This window comes from Astatotilapia calliptera, unplaced genomic scaffold (genome assembly GCF_900246225.1).
Source record: "Astatotilapia calliptera unplaced genomic scaffold, fAstCal1.2 U_scaffold_2, whole genome shotgun sequence".
NCBI classification, from domain to species: domain Eukaryota; kingdom Metazoa; phylum Chordata; class Actinopteri; order Cichliformes; family Cichlidae; genus Astatotilapia; species Astatotilapia calliptera.
Genome location: NW_020535729.1, coordinates 715,196 through 740,170, shown reverse-complemented (window position 1 = coordinate 740,170; position 24,975 = coordinate 715,196). Strand labels below are relative to the sequence as shown.

General features: G+C 40.7%; 1 protein-coding gene across 2 annotated transcripts; it reads left to right on the top strand.

Annotated features, from left to right (window-relative positions):
- The first annotated feature begins 13,607 nt into the window (after window positions 1–13,607).
- Window positions 13,608–18,188, top strand: LOC113017773 (bryoporin-like). Of its 2 annotated transcripts, none has more exons than XM_026160893.1 (3): window positions 13,608–13,732; window positions 16,884–16,963; window positions 17,249–18,188. In XM_026160893.1, the coding sequence occupies exons 2-3, from the start codon at window positions 16,896–16,898 to the stop codon at window positions 17,667–17,669; spliced, it is 489 nt and encodes a 162-aa protein (XP_026016678.1). In that variant the 5' UTR covers window positions 13,608–13,732; window positions 16,884–16,895; the 3' UTR covers window positions 17,670–18,188. The 2 variants fall into 2 exon arrangements, with proteins under 2 accessions (XP_026016678.1, XP_026016679.1); XM_026160894.1 differs by lacking the exon at window positions 13,608–13,732 and adding an exon at window positions 16,366–16,409.
- The last annotated feature ends 6,787 nt before the right edge of the window (window positions 18,189–24,975 follow it).

The following is a 24,975-nucleotide window of genomic DNA, read 5'->3' as shown; positions in this document are numbered from 1 at the left end:
AAGCTGCCCAAAGAGGCTATTCATACAATGAATTATATAATGTAGTTTGTTCATGCCTCTATACTGTAAATTATCCACCAAAGCAGAAAAAAGCAACATCATGTTTTCATGCTCCTGCAGCACATTGATGCTAAACGTTCTCAAACAGCTGATTTCATGCACTGACCTGTGCAAGTGAAATGAGATAAACGCTGTTAATCAATAACTTTTGTAGCTTCTGGCAGTCTGAACTTTGGAATAAAACACACTCTGAGTTGTAAGGGCTGTAACAACAACACTGGAATCACACTCACATTTGGTCCAAACTAGCAGCTTCCTCTGAGTGAGTCCAGCTACAGGAGAGAAAAGTGGAAAACTCCAACACTGCTGCTTCAAGCTGCTGACGCTCCACACACTGAATGTGAGTTTGAGCAAAAACACGACTCAAAGGAAGTTTCAGTGAAGGTGGTAGAGGAGGGAGGGGAGCCAGGACTGACTGTACTTCCTGTCTGCTGTTTTCAGCTTCACTCGCAGACTCAATGGCTTCCAGATCAGAGGAGGATCTCTGCTGTCCGGTCTGTCAGGAGGTCTTCAGAGAGCAGAGCAGAGTGCCAGTGTGTCACATCTGCAGAGAAACAGAAAAACACACCAATCACAGATTCAGACCCATCGATGAAGCTGCACAACAACACAAGAAGGAACTTCAGGAAACTCTGGAGCCCTTAAAGAAGAAGTTAAATGTTTGCAAACGAGTTCAAGTGAAGTTTGATCAAACAGCAGAACACATTAAGGTCCAGGCCCGACACACAGAGAGGCAGATTAAGGAGCAGTTTAAGAAGCTTCACCAGTTTCTAGCAGAGGAAGAGGAGGCCAGGCTGGCTGCACTGAGGGAGGAAGAGGAGCAGAAGAGTGGGATGATGAAGGAGAAGATGGAGGCTCTGAGCAGAGAGATAGCAGCTCTTTCAGACACAGTCAGAGCCACAGAGGAGGAGCTGAGAGCTGAAGACGTCTCATTCCTGCACAACTACAAGGCTGCAGTGGAAAGAGTCCAGCGCTGCCCCCTGCTGGATGATCCACAGCTGCCCTCAGGAGCTCTGATAGACCAGGCCAAACACCTGGGCAACCTGACCTTCAACATCTGGAACAACATGAAGGACATGGTCTCCTACACTCCTCTCATTCTGGACCCAAACACTGCTCATCCAAAACTCATCCTGTCTGAAGATCTGACCAGTGTGAGACGACGAGGAGAGAGGCAGCAGCTTCCTGATAATCCAGAGAGGTTTGATTATTACAGCTCTGTCCTGGGCTCTGAGGGCTTTAACTCAGGGACTCACAGCTGGGATATTGAAGTTGGAGACAGTACATGGTGGGGACTGGGTGTTCTAGCAGAGTCTGTGCAGAGGAAGGGAAGCATACTGTCTGGATTATGGATAATATGGTTTGAGGAAGATAAATACTCAGCATGGTCTCCATTAGCAGGATCCACTGCTCTCGCAGCACAGATGATCCAGAGGATCAGAGTGAATCTGGACTGGAACAGAGGAAAGCTGTCGTTCTCTGATCTTGATACTAACACACACATACACACCTTCACACACACTTTCACTGACAGGATGTTCCCATACATTAGCACTGATGATGAAGTGAAAGTGTTGCCGTTGAAGGTGTCAGTGTCAGTGGAGCAGAGTTGAGGATGATGATATTTCAGTTTTTCCTTTTTTTCTTTTTAAAAATCCAGTTCTGTCTGGCAGCCTTTGCAATCAGAATTATGATATGAATGCACTGTTGTGCCAAACACATTTTGCTTTTCCAAATCAGCTCTGTATATTCTCTATGGGCTCCCCTTGTTTAAGGTTTAACTGTTTATTTTGTCTTCTCTGTCCCAAGTAAAAGATTAAAAATGGTTCATAATAATATAGTGATAAAAATGTAATATTTCAACTGTGGTAATTTATGTTAAAAAAGAGAGTCATTTAGTTAAAAATATATTCTATACAGTCAGCATTAGTTTTTCTGTATCTTATTTTGAAGGAGTAATCTGTGATCGCAATGCATTGTGGAAAGCAGGAGCTGCAGTCAGTTGGGAAAAAAGCATTGTACAGAAAACCTGCCTATCTGTGTTTAAATTTCATCTCCTGTGGCCTGAATCTTTATATACATCATCAAAAGCAATGGCTGTAAGTTTATTACATGTTCTGGTTTGTTTTATATGTTTTATATGCTGATTTAGAGATCGTTGTGTGAATGTGTTTGTACCAGGAATTAGCCTTATCCCAGAATCGGTTTTTGCTTAGAGCATGGTCTATTAACATAGCAATGATGCTAGCAACCTAATATGCATATCAGAGGATTGTTAAAACTACTGTTTATCATTACTTAGCAGCTAAGACTAACTTTGATACATGTTTTCTATTACTAACTATTTCTTTTCTGCATTTATTTCACAATGTTAAAGAGCTAAAGGATATTTTATTTTCTGGTTTATTTTTTAGTTTCACTCAGCACTTTCATCAAGCCACAGTTGTAAAAGTTGTAAGCCGTCGAGAAGACTGTAATAAAGGAGCAAGACGCTCAGTTTCCTGGCTCATGAAAATTGAGTTTGGCTTGCTGTTGACCTGCGTTAACATACACAGTGTATCCAACACGTAGCGATAACAGTATATCGTCTATGCATGCTATTTTGGTTATTACAATATATGTTGTATAGAGTATGATCCTGTCTACGGCAGGGCAAGAAGGAAAAAGGGAAGAGGCCCTAGATGGGCACCTATGGCCAAAGGTTGACAGCCCCAGAGGGCCAGTCGATGAGCAGCAGATCCCACTATAGGTGAGAGCCGAGACCAGGGTCCCAGTGCTCCATGTGCTGAAGAACTGCCCAGTACACAAGACAGTTACCTCCTGACATGGAAGAGCTCAAAGCCACCCCTGGCCACCAAGGAAGCCGGTGAACTACCACACCACAATGTCCAACCACCGGCCCTGGAACCAACAAGTAAAAATGCCCAAGGTGAAGCGGTCAAAAGTCTGGCTGTACTTCACAGCAAAAGATGCAAACTCAGCAGCCTGCAACAAGTGCTTTAAGGTGATACTGTGATACTGTGCAAAGGAGGTGACACCTTGAATCTGATGACGAACCTGGTGATGTATAGTGCTTTTTTTTTTAAAGCCGAGAAAAGCACGGTATTTGATAGCTTGCTGCGAGACCTCACACCGAGCACATCTACTGCGGGTGTGGTGCCTGTTATCAGACCCGGAGTTAGCAACATCTCCTAAGAACCCAAAGAGGAGAGTCCTGGCCCCTAGCCCTGCCAGTGTAGCAGAAATGATGATGGATGATGATGGCAGCAGCAGCCGTTCTTCTCTGCATGAGTAGCTTAATGTTGTTTGTGTGTAATTTACGTTGAGTAGGCTAATCACGTTATTAAATTAATGCATGTAAGGTGAACTAGCAAACACCGTCGTAGTTACATGCAGCTGTCTTCTTGTTTGATGGCAGATACTCCCTTCACCCTGGTCCAAAAGCCTAAAATGACCAAAGAAAAAGTGGAAAACAGCTAAACATGAGACATTTTTGGACAAAGTTAGTGTTTTTTCCATTGTTTAAGCACTGCGTCCATCAAAGATTGATACCATATATGCCCTATAGCTGCAGAAAAGGCTAACATTGTTTGTTAACTATTTCTTTTTACAAAAAACAGCTAAACATGGAGAGCCAGGAAATAACTCCTCCCACCACAGAGAGTAGACTATAGTGTGTAGATGAGTCCCGCGTCTTAGGGCTGTGACTGTGTCACAACACCAGAAAGGAACAAGACACACTAGTCTGGGTCTGGGACAAGCTGCACTCAGCACTGGTTACTCCCTCACATGGACACCCCATCCCATCCCATCCCACACAATGGGCCTGCAGGCACCCATAAGTCCCCAAGGTACAGGCCTGAAATCCTAGCATGGCACAACCACCCTACACAGTGAGGCAGCCAAAAGGGGTGCAGACTAACCGAGCACAAAAAGATACCAAGCTAGAGAACAGGCGACCAGGGCGCCAGGGCCCGATGCCCCACACCCAAACCTACCTAGAAGAGGTCAGCCACCCAACTAGAGAAAAGAAAAGGAGAAAAGGACCCATGACCACAAGCACTTCAGGCCCCACACACCAAGATCGCTAGGCAGCACCCACCCCAGTCCCCCACCACCACGAACTGAGGCAGAAACCCAGACCCTCCAAAACTACAACCACAGCTCTTTAGGGCCCAGGAAGCCGCCAGACCTATAAGTTTCAGAGAATGCCTTCATTCACTATTAAGGAACCCAGGCAAATGAGACCACCCCTACATGTTGTTCCTAGAGTATTTAAAAGTAGAATGGGAGGGAGAGTCTTCAGTTTTCAGGCCCCTCTTCTGTGGAACCAGCTTCCAGTTTGGATTCAGGAGACAGACACTATCTCTACTTTTAAGATTAGGCTTAAAACTTTCCTTTTTTCTAAAGCATATAGTTAGGGCTGGACCAGGTGACCCTGAATCCTCCCTTAGTTATGCTGCAATAGACGTAGGCTGCCGGGGGATTCCCATGATGCACTGAGTTTTTCCTTTCCAGTCACCTTTCTCACTCACTATGTGTTAATAGACCTCTCTGCATTGAATCATATCTGTTATTAACCTCTGTCTCTCTTCCACAGCATGTCTTTATCCTGTCTTCCTTCTCTCACCCCAACCGGTTGCAGCAGATGGCCCCGCCCCTCCCTGAGCCTGGTTCTGCCGGAGGTTTCTTCCTGTTAAAAGGGAGTTTTTCCTTCCCACTGTCGCCAAAGTGCTTGCTCATAGGGGGTCATATGATTGTTGGGTTTTTCTCTGTATCTATGAAGCGCCTTGAGGCGCCTTTTGTTGTGATTTGGCGCTATATAAATAAAATTGAATTGAATTGAATTAAATAATGGTATGAATCAGTGGGGACCAGAGAGAAACTAATAAACGCAGTTCGTCTTTTGAGGAGGAAAACACTATCTACAGACTGATGTGATCTAGAAATAAGATAAGATAAAACTTTATTAATCCATCGGGTGGGTTCCTCTGGGAAATTCGGTTTCCAAAAAGCACAGCACCGACAGAAGTTACAGAGTTACAGAATATTATACAGTGGGGCAAAAAAGTATTTAGTCAGCCACCGATTGTGCAAGTTCCCCCACTTAAAATGATGACAGAGGTCAGTAATTTGCACCAGAGGTACACTTCAACTGTGAGAGACAGAATGTGAAAAAAAAAATCCATGAATCCACATGGTAGGATTTGTAAAGAATTTATTCGTAAATCAGGGTGGAAAATAAGTATTTGGTCAATAACAAAAATACAACTCAATACTTTGTAACATAACCTTTGTTGGCAATAACAGAGGTCAAACGTTTACTATAGGTCTTTACCAGGTTTGCACACACAGTAGCTGGTATTTTGGCCCATTCCTCCATGCAGATCTTCTCGAGAGCAGTGATGTTTTGGGGCTGTCGCCAAGCAACACGGACTTTCAACTCCCGCCACAGATTTTCTATGGGGTTGAGGTCTGGAGACTGGCTAGGCCACTCCAGGACTTTCAAATGCTTCTTACGGAGCCACTCCTTTGTTGCCCGGGCGGTGTGTTTTGGATCATTGTCATGTTGGAAGACCCAGCCTCGTTTCATCTTCAAAGTTCTCACTGATGGAAGGAGGTTTTGGCTCAAAATCTCACGATACATGGCCCCATTCATTCTGTCCTTAACACGGATCAGTCGTCCTGTCCCCTTGGCAGAAAAACAGCCCCATAGCATGATGTTTCCACCCCCATGCTTCACAGTAGGTATGGTGTTCTTGGGATGCAACTCAGTATTCTTCTTCCTCCAAACACGACGAGTTGAGTTTATACCAAAAAGTTCTACTTTGGTTTCATCTGACCACATGACATCCTCCCAATCCTCTGCTGCATCATCCATGTGCTCTCTGGCAAACTTCAGACGGGCCTGGACATGCACTGGCTTCAGCAGCGGAACACGTCTGGCACTGCAGGATTTGATTCCCTGCCGTTGTAGTGTGTTACTGATGGTGACCTTTGTTACTTTGGTCCCAGCTCTCTGCAGGTCATTCACCAGGTCCCCCCGTGTGGTTCTGGGATCTTTGCTCACCGTTCTCATGATCATTTTGACCCCACGGGATGAGATCTTGCGTGGAGCCCCAGATCCAGGGAGATTATCAGTGGTCTTGTATGTCTTCCATTTTCTGATGATTGCTCCCACAGTTGATTTTTTCACACCAAGCTGCTTGCCTATTGTAGATTCACTCTTCCCAGTCTAGTGCAGGTCTACAATACTTTTCCTGGTGTCCTTCGAAAGCTCTTTGGTCTTGGCCATGGCGGAGTTTGGAGTCTGACTGTTTGAGGCTGTGGACAGGTGTCTTTTATACAGATGATGAGTTCAAACAGGTGCCATTCATACAGGTAACGAGTGGGGGACAGAAAAGCTTCTTACAGAAGACGTTACAGGTCTGTGAGAGCCAGAGATTTTCCTTGTTTGAGGTGACCAAATACTTATTTTCCACCCTAATTTACGAATAAATTCTTTACAAATCCTACCATGTGAATTCATGGATTTTTTTTTCACATTCTGTCTCTCACAGTTGAAGTGTACCTCTGGTGCAAATTACTGACCTCTGTCATCATTTTAAGTGTGGGAACTTGCACAATCGGTGGCTGACTAAATACTTTTTTGCCCCACTGTATATATATATATATATATATATATACACATATATAAATACAGAGACATATATAAATAAAATATACAAAGGGGATAAATAGAATAAATAGGAATAAAAATAAAAATACAAGTGAATTGTACATTTCAAGTATTGAGGTCTATTGCACCGTTGACTATTAAGCGAAAGATAAACACAATGAAATGTCTTGAGATTATACATATTCTGAGTAATATACATATTGTGAGTGAATAACACTACATGCTTCACCGTGTAAGTATGTATGAACACAGTTGTCTAGATTTTTGTCCAGAGGTATAGTAACCTGACACTGGCACCTGAATTGGCAAGTCTCTTCGATGAGCTCTATATCATACCATGGTAATGGCCATTTGTTCTTCTGGCAGATCCCCTATTAAATTGAACAATCGTAAATATTATTCCGGTAGAAGTTTGTATTAGTGTGTAAATTTTTTCTCAGAATCCTATTCTTTTTTTGTCTCAGACTGTTTCTCCTCTTTTCGCTCAAAATATTTTTTGTCTTTGCTTTCCTGACACTCAGTTGTATCAGCATTACACTTCAGGGCATGCAACATTGTTGCAGCATTACAAGTCCTTAATAGTTGCATCAATTCCTACAGCTGTAAAATGCACATAATCTCCTAAATAGGTTTGTTAATATAAAAGATTTGCAGCCAGTCAGGAGAAATGACAGCCGGTCGGAGAAATATCAGCCAGATTAAAGACATGTCTGCACCTGTGAGGTATCAGAGCTCTCACACTGGAGGAGACTCCTCAGAGACAAAGGAGGTGCAGGTAGAGTGCATCCTGCATTTTGGGAATTAAAGGAGAATCTTTCCTGTGCCTTCTGGAGAATGATGTTATAGATGAACTGATTCCTATGTAGCTCCTTTCTACTCTACTCCAGCACTCAGAGCACTTTACACACCCTGTGTACATTTATAGTGTTTTCTATCTAACATTCACACTCAGGTGAACAGCTCAGGGGTCAGGATCTCGCTCCTTCTAAAGTGTACTCTCTATACAGAGGAGCTTCCTGGTGTACAACACTGTCTTTCTTTATTATTTCATTCAGTTATAATAAGCAAAAATTCTTGTTTTTAACTACTATAGATGTTATTAATATAATTATTATTATTTTATTGTTAGTAGTAGTATTTCTGTAAACCTGTCAGTCGTAAACAGTGTTAAATGTTTTCTTGGTGTCTGTCAGACACACATCTGTCTGAAGATATATTTAAGCATACCACTAGAGGGAGCCAACGCTGCACAAATGATACACAGAGCCAAAGATACGCTTTCTGCAATGTATGTATGTGAAAATGAACTAGTTTGCATGGATTTCCTACTCACCAGCAAAGTTGCTATCCAGCCCAACTGCAAACACATACTCAACAGCTACTCTCTGTACACATAAGTGTCATAAATACGACACTGATACTTTGCATGTACAGCATACACAAGCTATGCAAGCTTAAAGAAAGCTTGCATGCAAATGTGCTTTATTCATAGCAGTCAAACATGTGACCACTGTACAAGCAGGGATCTTTTCTTATTTAGTTCTCGTGATAACTCAAACAGTAAAAAAAACCTCCTTGTCTTTTGCTGTAGCAGAGTATACACCTGAGACTGTCACCTGTCTGTCTGCCCTGCACAATCTCTCTTTTTCTTTCTGTGTGATTGTTTCATAAAAGTATGAACATTTATTTATACGTTATACTTGTGTTTGAATCCTGCAGCTTATCACACATTTGATATCCGTGTGTGACAACCGCAAACATCCAGAATCAGGACAGATTGAGGGACCCACTGCTGCAGATCATCTGTGCCCATCAGGAGAAATTGTCTGCTGCTCGGGAGAAATTGTCTGCTGGTCGGGGTACAGTTGGTCCGTATATGGTCTACTGGATGAAAAGTAGTTAGTTTAAGACATTACGTTCTTGGTCGGGACATAAAACTGTAGTCGATACTTGGTTGTAAATATACCTCTCTCCACTTGCCTATTTAGCAGTTCACACGAAGGCTTGGTGAAACGTACCAAACCTGTCTACAGCATCAAAGTTTATCATGGAGAACATGACATTCGTCATGACGGAAAAGCCTCCCTGGTATTGGAATATACAAAATGACAGCCAATCGTTCACATGCGACAACACCACCTATCTATTTGTCCAGGTAGCACATATATGAGTTTGAAGTCATCTATGTTATCTAAGAAGCATAAGGCTTTTCAACAGAAGACAACTCGTAAAATTACCAGGGACATGGTCATTGACAACATCGGCAGTTTCAAACAAAACCCTTCTAGGGCACTGTTACGTGCGCTAATGGACATCTTAGACATTGAAGCCAATGAATTGGAATGCATGTCCACCGACGACAGGGCCGGTATGAAGCAACTGTTGCTGGCTTTGAAAAACTACACTCTCTTCTACATACCTAGTAATGAGCTAAAGGCGACTGCAGACAACAAGAAAATCATCCCTGTTTTCACTCTGTGGTCGCAAAAGGATGTGGAACTAGAACTACGCTTATGCGACAGACCCAGATCCATGTTGGGTACATACACGGTGCAACTGATGTGCGAAACCTCGGCTTATTTCATGCAGCAAGTGCTGGTTGTGCCAGGTGTGAAAAGCCTAGAGTTGTTAAAGGATATAACCGGTAACAAGTACCATTTCTGGGACATGTAACTAGAAGACCTCGCTCATCCGGACACTCTTACTCCAGCCTTCAAACACATTCAGGTAGCCCAATTGCTTCACGTGAAGGATAAAGAAAAGTTTAATTGCGACGAACCCAATACATCTTCTTACATGGAGCCCATCAGGCCCATGTGCTGTGTGCTTGACACCGAATCTGTAAATCTGCAGAACGGAAAACGTCAGGGTAGTGTCGACTGCTGACACCGAGGTAGCCTGTGATTTGTTGAACTTCACATGTGACTCAGGTGTAACAAAAACCTTGTACTTCAGAAGAACGGGTAAGGTCTTAGGAAGAAAGCAAGGTAACATGGTAGCCGTAGTGTCACTAAAAGTGTCACGGTCCTGAGTCTGTGGACTCAGTGTTTTTCTGTTTGTATGAGTTATCATTGCTTTCATGACGTTTTTTTGCTAGTCTATTGGTTTTGATTTCTGTCTCCAGTATTCCTAGCTCCTTAGTTCTTTAGCATTTCTTGTGTTCTAGTTCTCAGGTTGTGGCTCTGTGTACAGTCGTTTCTGCCAGTGTGTTCCCTTTGTTCTCTGTCAGCTGTATCCCCTAGTCAAGTCTGTTATGTTCCTGTTTTACTTTGATAGTCTGTGTACAGTCGTGGCCAAAAGTTTTGAGAAATATTAGTTTTCCCAAAGTTTGCTGCTAAACTGCTTTTAGATCTTTGTCTCAGTTGTTTCTGTGATGTACTGAAATATAATAACAAGCACCTCATACGTTTCAATGCTTTTATTGACAATTACATGACATTTATACAAAGAGTCAGTATTTGCAGTGTTGGCCCTTTTCAGCACCTCTGCAATTCGACTGGGCATGCTCTAAACTTCTGGCCAAATCCTGACTGATAGCAACCCATTCTGCCATAATCACTTCTTGGAGTTTGTTAGAATTAGTGGGTTTTTGTTTGTCCACCCGTTTCTTGAGGATTGACCGCGAGTTTTCAATAGGATTAAGATCTGGGGAGTTTCCAGGCCATGGACCCAAAAATTTCAAGGTTTTGTTCCCCGAGCCACTTAGTTATCACCTTTGCCTTATGGCATGGTGCTCCATCATGCTGGAAAATGCATTGTTCTTCACCAAGCTGTTGTTGGATTGTTGGAAGAAGTTGCTGTTGGAAGGTGTTTTGGTACCATTATTTATTCATGGCTGTGTTTTTGGGCAAAATTGTGAGTGAGGCCACTCCCTTGGATGAGAAGCAACCCCACACATGAATGGTCTCAGGATGCTTTACTGTTGGCATGACACAGGACTGATGGTAGCGCTCACCTTTTCTTCTCCGGACAAGCCTTGTTCCAGATGCCCCAAACAATCAGAAAGAGGCTTCATCGGAGAATATGACTTTGCCCCAGTCCTCAGCAGTCCATTCACCATACTTTCTGCTGAAGATCGAATCTGTCCCTGATGGGGGTTTTTTTGGATAGAAGTGGCTTCTTTGCTGCCCTTCTTGACACCAGGCCATCTTCCAAAAGTCTTCGCCTCACTGTGCGTGCAGATGCGCTCACACCTGCCTGCTGCCATTCCTGAGACAGCTCTGCACTGATGGCACTTTGATACCGCAGCTGAGTCATCTTTAGGAGACCATCCTGGCACTTGCTTGACTTTCTTGGACACCCTGAAGCCTTCTTAACAAGAATTGAACCTCTTTCCTTGAACTTCTTGATGATCCTATAAATTGTTGATTTAGGTGCAATCTTAATAGCCACAATATCCTTGCCTGTTAAGCCATTTTTATGCAACACAATGATGGCTGCACACGTGTCTTTGCAGGTCACCATGGTTAACAACAGAAGAACAATGATTTCAAGCATCACCCTCCTTTAACATCTCAAGTCTGCCATTCTAACCCAATCAGCCTGACATAATGATCTCCAGCTCGTCAACATTCTCACCGGAGTTAACAAGACGATTACTGAAATGGCCTCAGCAGGTCCTTTAATGACAGCAATGAAATGCAGTGGAAAGGTTTTTTTGGGGGATTAAGTTCATTTTCATGGCAAAGAAGGACTATGCAATTCATCTGATCACTCTTCATAACATTCTGGAGTATATGCAAATTGCTATTCTAAAAAGTTAAGCAGCAACTTTTCCAATTTCCACTTTTTATGTAATTCTCAAAACTTTTGGCCACGACTGTACTATGTCATGTGTTGAGTTTTGCTTCCCTTGCTCTCGTCATGTCAGATTACTCCCAGTTTTGCTCCCAGTGTATATTTGAGCCCTATGTTTTCCCCGCTCTGTGTCCGGTCGTTGACGTTCACGTCCTCCCCGTGCTGTGTTTGAAAATCGTTCATGCTCTTAGTTCTTGGTTCTGTTCCTGTGGGTTTTCTTGTTTTAGGTTCCAGTGTCTAGTGTTCTAGTGTCTAGTTTCGTGTTCATCATTTTTTGGTCGTGTTTGAGTAATGTTTATTTCTCTGATAAATCATCCCAGTGAATAAACTGCACTTTAAGTTAACCTCTTGTTTTGGAGTCCTGCGTGTGAGCCCTCCATCCTACCTGCGTCACAGCACACTACGACTGCTCCATGACAAAAAGACTGTCAAACTGACAAACATTGAAGTGCCACAAGAGCTGGCTCTTTGAAAAGAGCCGAACTTCCCATCACTAGTTCATGGTCCCACGTCTTTTACTCAGTATTTTGAGTTTGTTCTGGACTTTTATTCATTTCTCTGGGTTTAAGTATATTTATGTTTAAGCTCTGTATTAGTTAGTCCTGAGTTCAGTATTTTGGAGTTCCTCTGAATTTTGTTATTTACATTTATAATTGTTGGTTTTTTGTTAGTCCCCTTTCATGCTCACTCTGTTCCAGTCTTGTCTCTGTTTTTAAACCTTCCTGTTTCCTGAATACAGAGTATTTACAAAGCTTCTCTATTTTCTTTCAGTGAGCAGGAAGAAGAAGCTTGATGAGGCCTCAGTCTCCATCATTATTAGGAACATGGAGACTTTCAGCATCGTGGAGAAGATAGGCTTCAGGGAAACTAGTACTAACTAACATATGTTCTCCCAGCAGTTTCTTTGATCTGATATGCTGATATTCATTAACACGGACACATACCTGACCGTAACCTTCTAACATTTTCACTGAATAGTGAAGCACATGTTAAGATAATATCAGTTAATATCAGTTCTCATTTTTCTGCTATGCACACACTGTTACGTGAAGGACCGTGTGAGAGATCCTACTGTTAACATGACCTGTAATAACTCTATTTTCTTGTATTTTCCTCTCTGCTGGTCTTTTCAAAGCCTCACAAAGCTTCATCTGAACATCAGAAACACCAATTATAGACACAACAATACACAGACCGCTGTGTGAGTCTTTATTTCTGTACCACAGAGTTTGAACTGCTCTGTCTTCACATCACTGCTCTGCCCACTCTCCTTTATCGCACAGACTCTCAGTCCCATCAGGTTACTGTGAAATAGGAAACTCACATTTAAATAATCACAGCTGTGACAGCCAAGTTCCCGGCAGCTGAGCAAATAACCCCACCCTCCCACCACATTTGAACGAAGTTCAGGTGTTGATGCTGCTCATTGATTGGACGGTTGGTTTCAGCTCTGCTCTATGGCTTTATTGCACAGGTGAAGGTCAGAGCTAATCTGGGATCAGTGTGTTCACTCTGCAGATGCAACAAGGTTTCATGTCAAAAAGGGAACTTTACTCTTAATCAGTCTGAGTAGTTTGAAGGAACAGTGAATTAAAAAAAATACAAATACATTTTATTACACATTCAGTAAAGTCTGTACAATGATCAACATCATTGAAAATATGACTGAAATAGGACTGATTTGATTTGTCTTCACCAAAGGAACATGTTTCATGTTTCCATGAAACATGAAACATGTTCATGGATGACTTATTGTAGTTAAAGAATGTGATTATGGATTATAGTTTATATATGTTGCAAAGAAGTAAAAATAACCTCTGTTCATTATGATCTGTTCAAACTTTGTTTTTACGTGTGAGCAGAAAAATAATCTCTGAGGTCTAAAAGTCAAATCAGTGAAGATGATATCGTGTGTGTGACAAAAAGGTCTGTAGTAGAGATGAACATTCAACAGGAAAGTCAAAAAGAAGAAGTCAGTCACATCTGAACACAGAGACACACATGGGGACATCAAATGCAAATGTAATCTAAGTGAAAGTGAAAATGTTCCAAAATGTCCAGTCAAATGAACTCGGCTGCTCCTGCTGAGCCCCTCCCACCTGTCCTGCTGCCTCCTTCCAGGAAGCAGCTCACTTGTGTGTTTAGTGTCCAGGTGTGGAGTGGAGCTTGTTGTTGGCGTGTGTGTTCGAAGAAACTGTAAGTTTGCTTTGTTTCCTCCTTTAACAGTTTGACTGTTTGTTTCTGTGATGTTTGGACCAGATGTTCAGCTCTTATTTCAGGACAAACTTTGATCACTCTTGTGTTTGAAGACAAATCCACATGATTATTGATCAGCTGGAATCAAACTGTTTGATGAACGGCTAATGTTTTTCTTCACAAAACAAGCTGTGTGTGTTTTTATTTCCTGGAAGGAAACTCATCTCTCCAAGAAAGCAACACACAACAGTGTGCTATTTCCTGTCATTCCTTTAAAAATAAAATGGCAGTAATGTTTGTTGTGATGTGTTTGATTGTAGTCAGGCTATTAAGGTCACATTTCCTTGATGGATCATATAATCCACTTGTGTTGCTGCTTGATTCTCATCAAAGAATCAACCAACAGACTTTTTTTTTTTTTTTTTTACTATTTAATTTGTAAAAATGTGTATACACACACACACACACACACACACACACGTAGGACAATATTTAGTATACACATCCAGAAATGCATACACTATTATATATTGTACATATATTTATTAGTTTCAGGTTGGCCATTCTTGTATTTTGCTCGTTTGTGTTGTTGTGTTTGCACATCTCTGTTGCTTGTGGGGCTCGCACACAAGAATTTCACTCGCATGTGCTGTGCCAGTGTGCCTGCACATGTGATGTGACAATAAAAGTGATTTGATTTGATTTGATTTGAGTGTGAGCAGTCACAGCTCACATCTTAAGTCTGTTTCAGGAAGAAGTCCTAAGGAAAGACCCTGTTTGCTTTTCCACACAGAGAGCTCACTTAAAGTGTGGAACACTACCTGACATAAAGTCTGACCTCCTGACAGCTTTTCTTCTGAAGACATTCTGAGTTTCCCTCTGACTCCTCCCCTTCTGCTGAGGCTTAAGCTGCTGTCTGCCACTCACTTCCTGTTTTAAACAGCCCAGATCACTTTAGACACCAAATGACCACATGGGTCAATAACCCATTAATCTGCCTCCATAACAGCCTTCTACTCTGTTCATGATCCTGAACCTCCTAATCTGGACTCCTTGCTGATATTTCGAGGCTGAGCCCCTGAGAGGATTTTTAGGAGGTTTTCATACTCCTACACCAATTTTGAAGGGTGTTCCTCGCAAAGTGCACAGCAATATGCCTGTGAAGGCTTGCAGTCATCCAGGTCATCATAGTCTTAGGAGCTTGGAAAGAAAAGAGTCTGGACTTCTTTAAGTTGCTTGAAGAAATTTCACCTCTCGTCGAGAAGCTTCTTCAGTTCTAGGAGCAGTTGAGGGAGAGTCCCAGATTCAAGCCCTGTGGGAGTGTCCCCCAGATGTTTGAGAATAGTGACACAGCCTATAAAAATACTTTGACTCCCGCTTCCCCTGGATGGCTGACTGATATAGCTACTTGTTGGATTCAGTGATTATTGCCATTCACACACTCGCTCAGATTCTGCACACACACTGCTGTGTGGCTTCATTCAAACTCTGAGCATATTTGAAAACTTTGGAGCCAGACTGTGAGAGAGATAGAAGGTTATATGGTTGTACTTATGTGCATGTGAACTTTACTTTTAAACTAAAACAACCTTAAAAAAACACTCAGAGATTTCAATCTGTTCTACCTGTTTTAGGTTGGAGTGTTTAGTTATCAAACCCGAGATAAAGGCTCAGTCATTAAAGAAGTTAAAAGAATTGCATATTTCTCCTTTACCTGCCAGAGTAAATAGATGAGAAACATGCGCAACATCATTTCAGTTTCTGAATCACAGACAGTCCACCAAATCATCAAGAACTTAAAGTAGCATTATTCAGTACAGACACTGGAAAAAAAACACCCTGCCACAGACCTGTATGAGGCAAACTGGTGGTAGTTTTATATTAAAGTTTTTAATTTATAAAACACTTTCCCTTTATTATGCAGTCTCAGCACAGAGCATTGTGTACCCCAATTTCATGAATGGAGAATAGATTTTTAGTGCAATCAATCAACATAGTGCAGCCATCATGTTCAGCCATGTTGGGAGTGAATCCTGTAAAATACCAACCAACAAACAGAAAAGATACTCTGCAGGACCCTCAATCTCCCAGGCCTCTGGTAGAGGACCTGAGCTTGAAGGATAATGACCGCCTGCAGGGCAATGGGGGCATTTGTTTTATATATCACAGTGACCAATATAAATCAAGGTAAAGAAATTAGACACTAGATACTAGAGAGGACGATTTTTTTTTCTAAAATTTCTTTGTGGCGGGACGTGTTCGGTGGTGCCGCGGCAGGGAATGTGGATGCACCTGCGGGGCATTGCAATCATGCCTCACCAGCTTAAGATTGGTGTAGGATCCTGTTGTGTTGTTGTTGTGGATATGTGTGGTTGGCAGCTAGGGAGCTGCAGTCGTGAAAGCATGTGAGCAGCAACCAGTTAAAAAATTAAAATGCTCCAGAATGCAGAATCGTGGTTGCGTCATGCGTGCTACCTGCCACATTCTCTGAAAAAAAAGAGGCATTTTTTTCAGGAAAAGGAAAAAACTGATCTAATCAAATTTCCTTCAGTTCATAAACAGACATTCGACTTTCACTTTCAGAGTATAAACAGAGGATTGTTTGGTCTCAGTCACTCTAGGAAGACTGGTCATTCATGATCTGATGATCGTTTCCAACTGAATTCATGTCATTACTGTGAGTCTGACTTTGTTTATTTGACTGAAAAAGACACTAATTCATGTTTATTAGTTAATCTTGCTTGTAAATGCTTCCTTGTCGGACTCACTGCATTTCCAGAATCTGTTTTCAATTGTTTCTCTGCTTGGTGTGTTTGAAGTGTTCATTGTGGAAACATGAGTAATGTCACAGCTGCTCACACACAATGAGGGATCATATAACAGTTTTTAAAAAGATTCAAAGCATGAAATGAGCAAAGGGAAGTTTAAGGGAAAAAATCTGCAGAGCCCTTTGAAGGAAACTTTTTCGATAGGGTGTGTCCTATTTGAAAGGTCCCACAGGGTGGAATGCAGGGACTGTAACATGATCAGTGGACACTACTATGGAGTTTGTATTGTGGTTACTAGAATCTCTGGCCATGTGCTCACAGATGTACAAACAGAGACGCTCCCACAGACAGAAAAACATTATTCACTCTTTTTTGTTCTTCAGTTTGCAGACACCATGGGTGCTCGGCAGTCCGGAATTTATATTACAAACAAGAGTGACCGCTACACACTTTGTAACCCCAGGTGAACACACCTTTGTTCTTCAGTGTTTACAGTGATGGTTTCTAATCTTTCTGTAACTGTAAATTACGTTTCTACATGTTAAAAAGCTAAACTGCAAGCACCTTGAAACTTTTTTCACTTTGTTTTACAAGCTCATCCATATTCACCTTTCACGCAGGTGACTACTGTTGAACAGAAAAGCTTATGAATTAAAAATAAGAGAAATGCACATAAAATGAAACAGAAATGAGCTCTGGTCCTGTTTGAATATGAATATTAATGACTATTATTCTGTTTTCTGACTAGCCTGTATCTTGCTAGCGGACTCTGCCAAATTCCTTTGCCAACAAAACTTGAATGTTTTGAATCTGGCAACACTCTGTTCTCTAAGACTGGTGGCACAGGGCGTGGATCTGTTGGAGTCTTCACCTACGATCTCTATGATCCAGCTACAGACAGAGCTGATAAGAAAATAGCTGTCATGTTCTCTGTTCCTTTTGACTACATCCTGTACTCTAACTGGTACGCAGTGGGAGTCTTTGATAAGGAAACAAACTGTGATTATGATCTTTATTGTAAGATGTATCACGGTGATGAGAGAGGTTTTATCAGAGGAAAAGCTGATGGTCATTATCTGATTCACACAGTTGATGATGTTACTATTAAATCCTCTATGACAAACTCCAGTGTTGCTACACTGAAAGTTGATGTACAGGACATAAAATAATTATGAAAATGAGAGGTGAAATAAGAGGTCTGATTGTTTTTGGAAAAGACTTGATCACCCTTCATTTCAGGATTGGCCAGGTGCATAAATATATTAGTTATTTGATGGAGAGGAAGATATGACCATTGCCCTGTACTACAGAGCAGGTTCAGCATACACGGTGTACCTTCCATTACTTCCTCACAGTTTAGTGATGATTTTCTAAAACATTTGGTGGAGAGTTTCAGTCTGATTTCAATGATTCAACTCATTACATCCCATATAAGTCAGCATGTTGTACCTGCTTTAGCTGATCTTTAATGATTCAATGTTAAAACGTGATAACTGTTTATCCTGATAAGTGGTTGGGTAAGTGAATCCAGATAACATAAAGGTTTCAAGGATTTAGTCATCTGTTATTCTGCTCAAAATACTTTCTGTGAAATACTGATTTTATGTTTCTTGTGCATAACTTTAATCATGAGATTCTTTGTTTTCTGAACGTGAATCAAGAAATAAACCAGTCTTTACTGAAACCCACTTCTGTGCTTCATTCCCTGACATTTCTTTCAATTTATTGATCTAGTTCCAGTTTGGAAAATGTTTTTTTTAATTTATTTAACAATATAAATCTAGTTTCGACACACATGTTCACAGTACTGCTCTGTGGAAAGAGCAGGAAAATCCTTTTGGACAACTGTACAGGCTTACTACCAATTTGCCTTCATGGTTAGCTGAAAGAAAAATACATTCGTTAACAAATATCTTACTAAAATGAACCAGTGATCATGTGTGAATTGGTGTATGACTTTGCACATAAACTTCAGATGAAGTTTGTGCCTGTGCTACCAAATCTCAGCAACATGTTGCTGCAACAATATAGCACCATGTCAAGCTAACACAAGCGTGATAGCCTAATATGAAAGACGCGACATCTTCAAATGTAGATTTAATCCAGGTCCCACGTAGCTATGGTAAAAGCTGGAGTGTATGGCACAGTGAGACTGGGCACTCTAAAAAGTAATTCAGAGGCTTAGTAAATATCACTATAAATATAAGTTAGATGAGCCTGATAAAATCTATGAATATCCTTTTAGTAATTATTTGAGTGAGATACGTTGAAATAAATGTCTAAAATGTTAACATATGTGTTTGTGTTAAATTAAGGTATTTATTTACATTTAAAATTCAGCATGTGGTTCACAGAATACCTTCGTTGCATGTACTTAATATTTTTGTTTAAAATTGAATCAAAATATTTGAGAAATAAGTATCTATACTCATCAGTATCTCGTACTAAAATCATAAATTATTCAAATCAATATTATTTATTGTCAGCAACTACAACTGAATGACTGAATGTAGTGTAAAGCGTTTTGGGGTCCAGCGCTACACAAATACAGGCCATTTAATATTAAGTACAATTTTGATTATGTTCAGTTTCAAATATTAAGGAAATGGAACAAAATTTTGGATTAACTGACCATCGATATTTCAGTTGCATTGACCAAGCATTTCAGTGTCATTTACTCAATTTTGTCATGTTTGTGTAACAACTACAATTATTAATTTCAACTTAATATGTTTAAGCTTTAGTTATTCAATTGATCAAATACATTGAACAGATGTGACTGGTTTCCAATCTACTCAATATTTTTAAGTGTAAAAGTGTTGCCTCAAAAATTTTAAGTAAATGTCAGTTTTAGTTTTTAGAGTGTGGGTTCATTGTGCTGCTTAATATGATACCAGTACTCTCTAATGTGAATAATAATTACAACTGTATCTTACACAGCATTTGTCCCCGATCTGGTATTTATTTGGAAAAGAAAAACAATTCAATGAAATGAAATAGTTACTTTCATATGGAATTAAATGAATCTAAATAAAATAAACCGCTGTAATAATTACCACATGGTATATAAATAAAGATTTTCAAAATAAAACACTTGGTCTCTTTAACCGCAAATGTTGTTTCCTGTTTTAGAACCTTATACCTTTAAAATGGAATGGACTTCACTTTTGAAATGTCATCAAACAGTTATCATCAATTTAAACTAAATTTCTATCAGTGGGCCCACTCACACACATTCACTTGTCCATTTAACCTGAAGCATAATTTTTGTTGCAGGCCTGTTTCGAAGTCCCAGTGAGGTGAAGCCTAAAACTTATGGCCGTTTCACTCAAACTGAGCAATAAACCAAAAGCACTTTATTTTTCAATTAGTACTTACGAGACCTGCCAGCTTGTTAGTGGGGGTAATCAGAAATGAGCAGTTATCAGTTGCAGCTAAAAAGTTAGCTCTCAGACGTGAAGACAGTAAGAGGTCCATCTGGGCAGAAACCTCTCTCCCTCCTCTCCTTTCACTGCATCCATCGGCTTCTCTTGCAGACCTCACACCTCGCCTCTGTCAGTGCGCCCCAGGGCAGCTGTGGCTACAATGTAGCTTGCCATTGCCAGTGTGTGAACGTGTGTGTGAATGGGTGAATGTAGTGTAAAGCGCTTTGGGGTCCTTAGGGACTGAGTAAAGTGCTATACAAATGCAGGCCATTTACCATTTACAAATATGTAACATCAGGACCATGGGTAATCGACCTCAATGATACACTTAGATGCAAAATCCACACCACGATGCCTTCTGATGTATTCTTCAGAGTTAGCTTCTGTGTCCGCTCCTACAGATTCACACAAACCTTTTAAACCTTTTATCAACTATATATTTTAACCACTTTTATTACCACAATCTGCTTGTTTTGTTGTTTTTTAAACTAGTTTTTTTTTTTCCCTTATACTGGGTACATAGATATTGTTTATAATTTAACCCCTGCACATAGGCTAATTGGGCTCTATCACAGAAACAGTGCATTGGGATGAATATACATTTTATTTATGGGTTTGATGTAATTTGTAAATTACAGAATTGCAACTGTGTATTTGCACTCTTTTTTACTTTGTACTGCAGCTATTGCACAGTAATTTACCTAAGCATTATGTATGTTTTTGGTACACTGAGAAGAAAAGACGTAACATGAACAGATATTTTTCTATTTTTTAATTATTTTTTTAAATTAAATATTTATCTACTTAATACACTTGGTGATGTGCAGTCCCCTCCTTTAAAGATGTTTAATTTTCAAATAGTATTTTAGGTGAGGTGATCATTTTTAATTTGAAATCTGTGGGACTAATTTATTTAATCTGTTTCATAATGCAGCTGCCATCCAACCCCATCAATGCCTGCTGATGAAAGGGATCATTGGCCATCATCAAGTTTGTGGTTTGAATGTAGCTGGGCTGAAAAAATTGAAAGAGTCTTTACTGATTGACTGAGTCGAGACATTAATTAATTAGGGTTCACTTAAATGAAGATGAAAATGAGTCCTTTGAGTGAATGATGTGGCAGCGTAAGGTGTGTAGTGCATCTCTATCTAATAGATATGAGCTACTAAAACATTTTAACTTCAGCACTGGCACATGCCACGTTACCCATGCCCACACATAAACTTCCCAAGTACATTTAAGACATTTAATGCTTTGTACATTTAAGTAGAGTCCATGCTCAGCAGAACACAGATAAATAATGACATCACAATCCTCTGTTAATTATTTCCCATTGATTTTTGAAAGGTGCCATGTAAATCTCAGTTATAACTGTATTCTTGTTATTTGCCAAACTGAGTTTTGTCAATTGGATTATTATTTTGCCTTTTGTAGGTGAGTGCAAAATTCAAGAGAATTATAATCCATTTGCAGTCCAACTCCAAGTTCTTCTCCCAGCTGTAAAGTCTTTCGGCAAACTTTATTAAGATATATGCCAAGAAGACTGGAGTAGAAGAAAGAAAAGATAAGACAATCATGGCATCTACAACCCAGGTATTATAAGATATATTTATAAAAGACCAATTCAAGAAAGTTTGGATATTATGTAAAGTGTAAAGTGTAACTGCATGAATGCAGTGATTTGGGGGATGCAGGCCCAACAGCTGTCAAGGTTGAGGATTGAGTGGACTCGGGCGCCGAGCTCTGAATATACGCAGTGCGTTTATTTACAGTGGATAAAAGTTGGCCATAGTTAGAATGTGCAATAATAATAGTTGTTGCGTCCTCCTTCCTGTGCTCAGACCGTGAGTGGTAGAGTGTGCCCGTCTCTCCTCCAAGTGCTTCCTTGTGCCAGTGAATCCTCCGTTCCAGTTCCTAGTTGCACTCAGACAATAGTAAAGATTAATTAAGTAGAGCAGACAACACTGAGCAAACATGAGTGGCTCGTAACACTACTAGGCTTACTGCAAAACAGCGCTGTCTGTTGCTCAGCCACACCATTAAATAGCCCTGCCCAAGATGGTGGATGATTGGCAGCAGCTGGTGAAGAATCGGTTGCAGGTGAGGCAGCTCAGGGCAACAGCACTTCAGGGTCGGAGGACCCTTGTTGCTATAGGTGACCTCCGTAAACACCGCAGCGGAGCCGGAGGGGAAACAGAGCGAGAGAGGAAAACACACACACACGCATATACACACAGGCAGGCCAGTCGGGGCACCGTCCGACCCTGACAACAACACTGAATGAATGAAAACAAAAACTGAAGGACACAACACAGTGAAACACGTGTTCAGATAAATTTAGTTCTCATTTTTGCTGCTGTGCATGCACTGTTACATGAAAGCCTGTAATCACAAATACTGCACTTAACATAAACTGTAATAACGCTACATGTTTGGCTGTTTTTGTCCAGCACGGTGTTTGTCTACACATAAACCCTTAAGAAATTAGCCTCTATGAACCACTTAGCTGGAAGCTTCGTCTGTTCATCAAAAACAGAAAGACTAATTTACAGATGATGGGCAGAACATTTCCAGATTTCAGTGTGATTCTTTATTACTTAAACTCAGAGTTTCAACTGTTCTGTTTCCACATTACTGTCCACTCTCCTTCTGTCACAGTCCAGCCCACTGCTGTTAAAAAGGAAACACACTTTTAAATGATCATGCCAGCAAATGTTTATGCAAATAACCCCACCCTGTCACCACATTATAATGAAGTTCAGGTGTTGATGCTGCTCACTGATTGGACTGTTGGTTTCAGCTCTGCTCTCAATCTTTACTGCACAGGTGAAGGTAGAATATGTGACTGGACAGATCACAAACAGAAACTCACTCTGAATGTTTGTAGTATCAATATTTATACTACAAACAAAGCAGTGTGTTTGTGGGTTCGTCATAGCTGATCTGGTATCAGTGTCTTTACACAGGCAGCCACAACTGCTTGGTTTCATGTGAACAAATGAACTTTACTTTGACCAGTCTGACCAGTCTGAGCAGTTTGACGGCAAAAAAAAATACAAAAATCTGTTATTACACATTCAGTAAAGTCTCCATAATGATCAACATCTATGAAAATGTTACTGATTGGATTTGTCTTCAGTAAAGGAACATTTTTCTTCTTTCCATCATTCATAAAATTTCTAATTTAAAGCGTGCCTGATTATGTCTGAGAAGGTTCTCAGTCATCCAGGTCATCGTAGTCTAAGGAGCTTGGAAAGAAACGCGTCTGGACTTCTTCAAGTTGCTTGAAGACGTTTCACCTCTCATCCAAGAAGCTTCTTCAGTTCTAGGGTCAAATGGTGGAGTCTCAGATTTAAACAAACAGGGACAAAGGACCCCCTGGTGATCCTCTACCTAATCACATGAGCCAAGGTGTGAAAACAGGTGTGGGTCACAATCATCCAGGTTTTGGGTGAACTCATTGTGCACCCTAGCCCCACCTTATCATGTGATTTCCTGAGGTCAGATGGCCCAGTATGTGAGTGGGCATTAAGGCGTCTGGGGAGGGAACTCAAAAACTGGATTATAGATGGCAGACAGTTGGTGTCGTAAACTACCGCCTCTGTTCAAAGATGGTCATTCACAGAGAAACTCAGGAGAGTTTTCTCCAAGCACGACATCACAGTATACTTCAAATCGAGCCACACACTGAGACAAAAATGGGTTTATCCCAAAGACAGAACTTCTTAACAAAAACTTAACAATGTAGTGTACGGTGAAGCGGTGAATGGCAGAATATAGAGGAAGACACTCCCACAGGCCTTAAATCTGGGACTCACCACCATTTCACCCTAGAACTGAAGATGCTTCTAGGATGAAATGTCTTAAAGTAACTTTAAGAAGTCCAGATGGTTTTCTTTCCAAACTCTTTAAACTGTTATGAATTAATGAGAAGGTTGATATTTTTTTAGCACTGGATTATAACAAAGTAAAAACGTCATTGAATTCTCTGTTCAAGCTTTCCTGTTTTTATGTGTGAGTAGAAAAACACTCTCTGAGGTCTAAAAGTCAAATTAGGGAAAATGATATTGTGTGTGTGACAAACAGGTCTGTTGTAGAGATGAACATTAAACAGGAAAGTCAAAAAGAAGAAGTCAGTCACATCTGAACACAGACACACAAGGACATAAAATGGTAATTTAATGCAAATAAAACACTCTCTGGGGTCTAAAAGTCAAATTAGGGAAAATGATATTGTGTGTGTGACAAACAGGTCTGTTGTAGAGATGAACATTAAACAGGAAAGTCAAAAAGAAGAAGTCAGTCACATCTGAACACAGACACACAAGGACATAAAATGGTAATTTAATGCAAATAAAACACTCTCTGGGGTCTAAAAGTCAAATTAGGGAAGATGATATCGTGTGTGTGACAAACAGGTCTGTTGTAGAGATGAACATTCAACAGGAAAGTGTCATGGTTCGGCTGTGTGGCAGGCAGGAGAGGACCCAAACGCAAACTCACGGAGACAAAATGTAAACTCAAAAATACAGCTTTAATGCTGGCATAAAGTGAAACACAAAAAACAGTACTAAACTTAAACTGGGGAGACTAAAGCACAAGGCCACAGGGAAAAATCACACAGCTATGAGGGAGACTACGACACTGACAAAGAGAAACACAGAGCTTAAATACACAGACGGATAACGAGGGAATGAGACACAGAAGGGGAGCACAGCTGGGAGTAATCAGGCTGGACGAGACAGGGACGAAAAACTAGAAACACTCACATGAGGCATGGACCTTCAAAGTAAAACAGGAAACACACAGACTGAATTCTAAACATGCAACTTAACAGCAACAGGGGAGACAGAACATAGGAACCTGAAACATGGTACAAAACATCACAGTGGACATAACATGGAACACAGGGAAGCCATATGACAAAGCCAAAGAACTAAACCTATGATAACCATAACTGAGATCTAGGAAAACAAGAAACAGTACGACAAAGGACTCAAAACATAATCCATAATATAAAAACACGAGATCTCTTCAAAATAAAACGGGA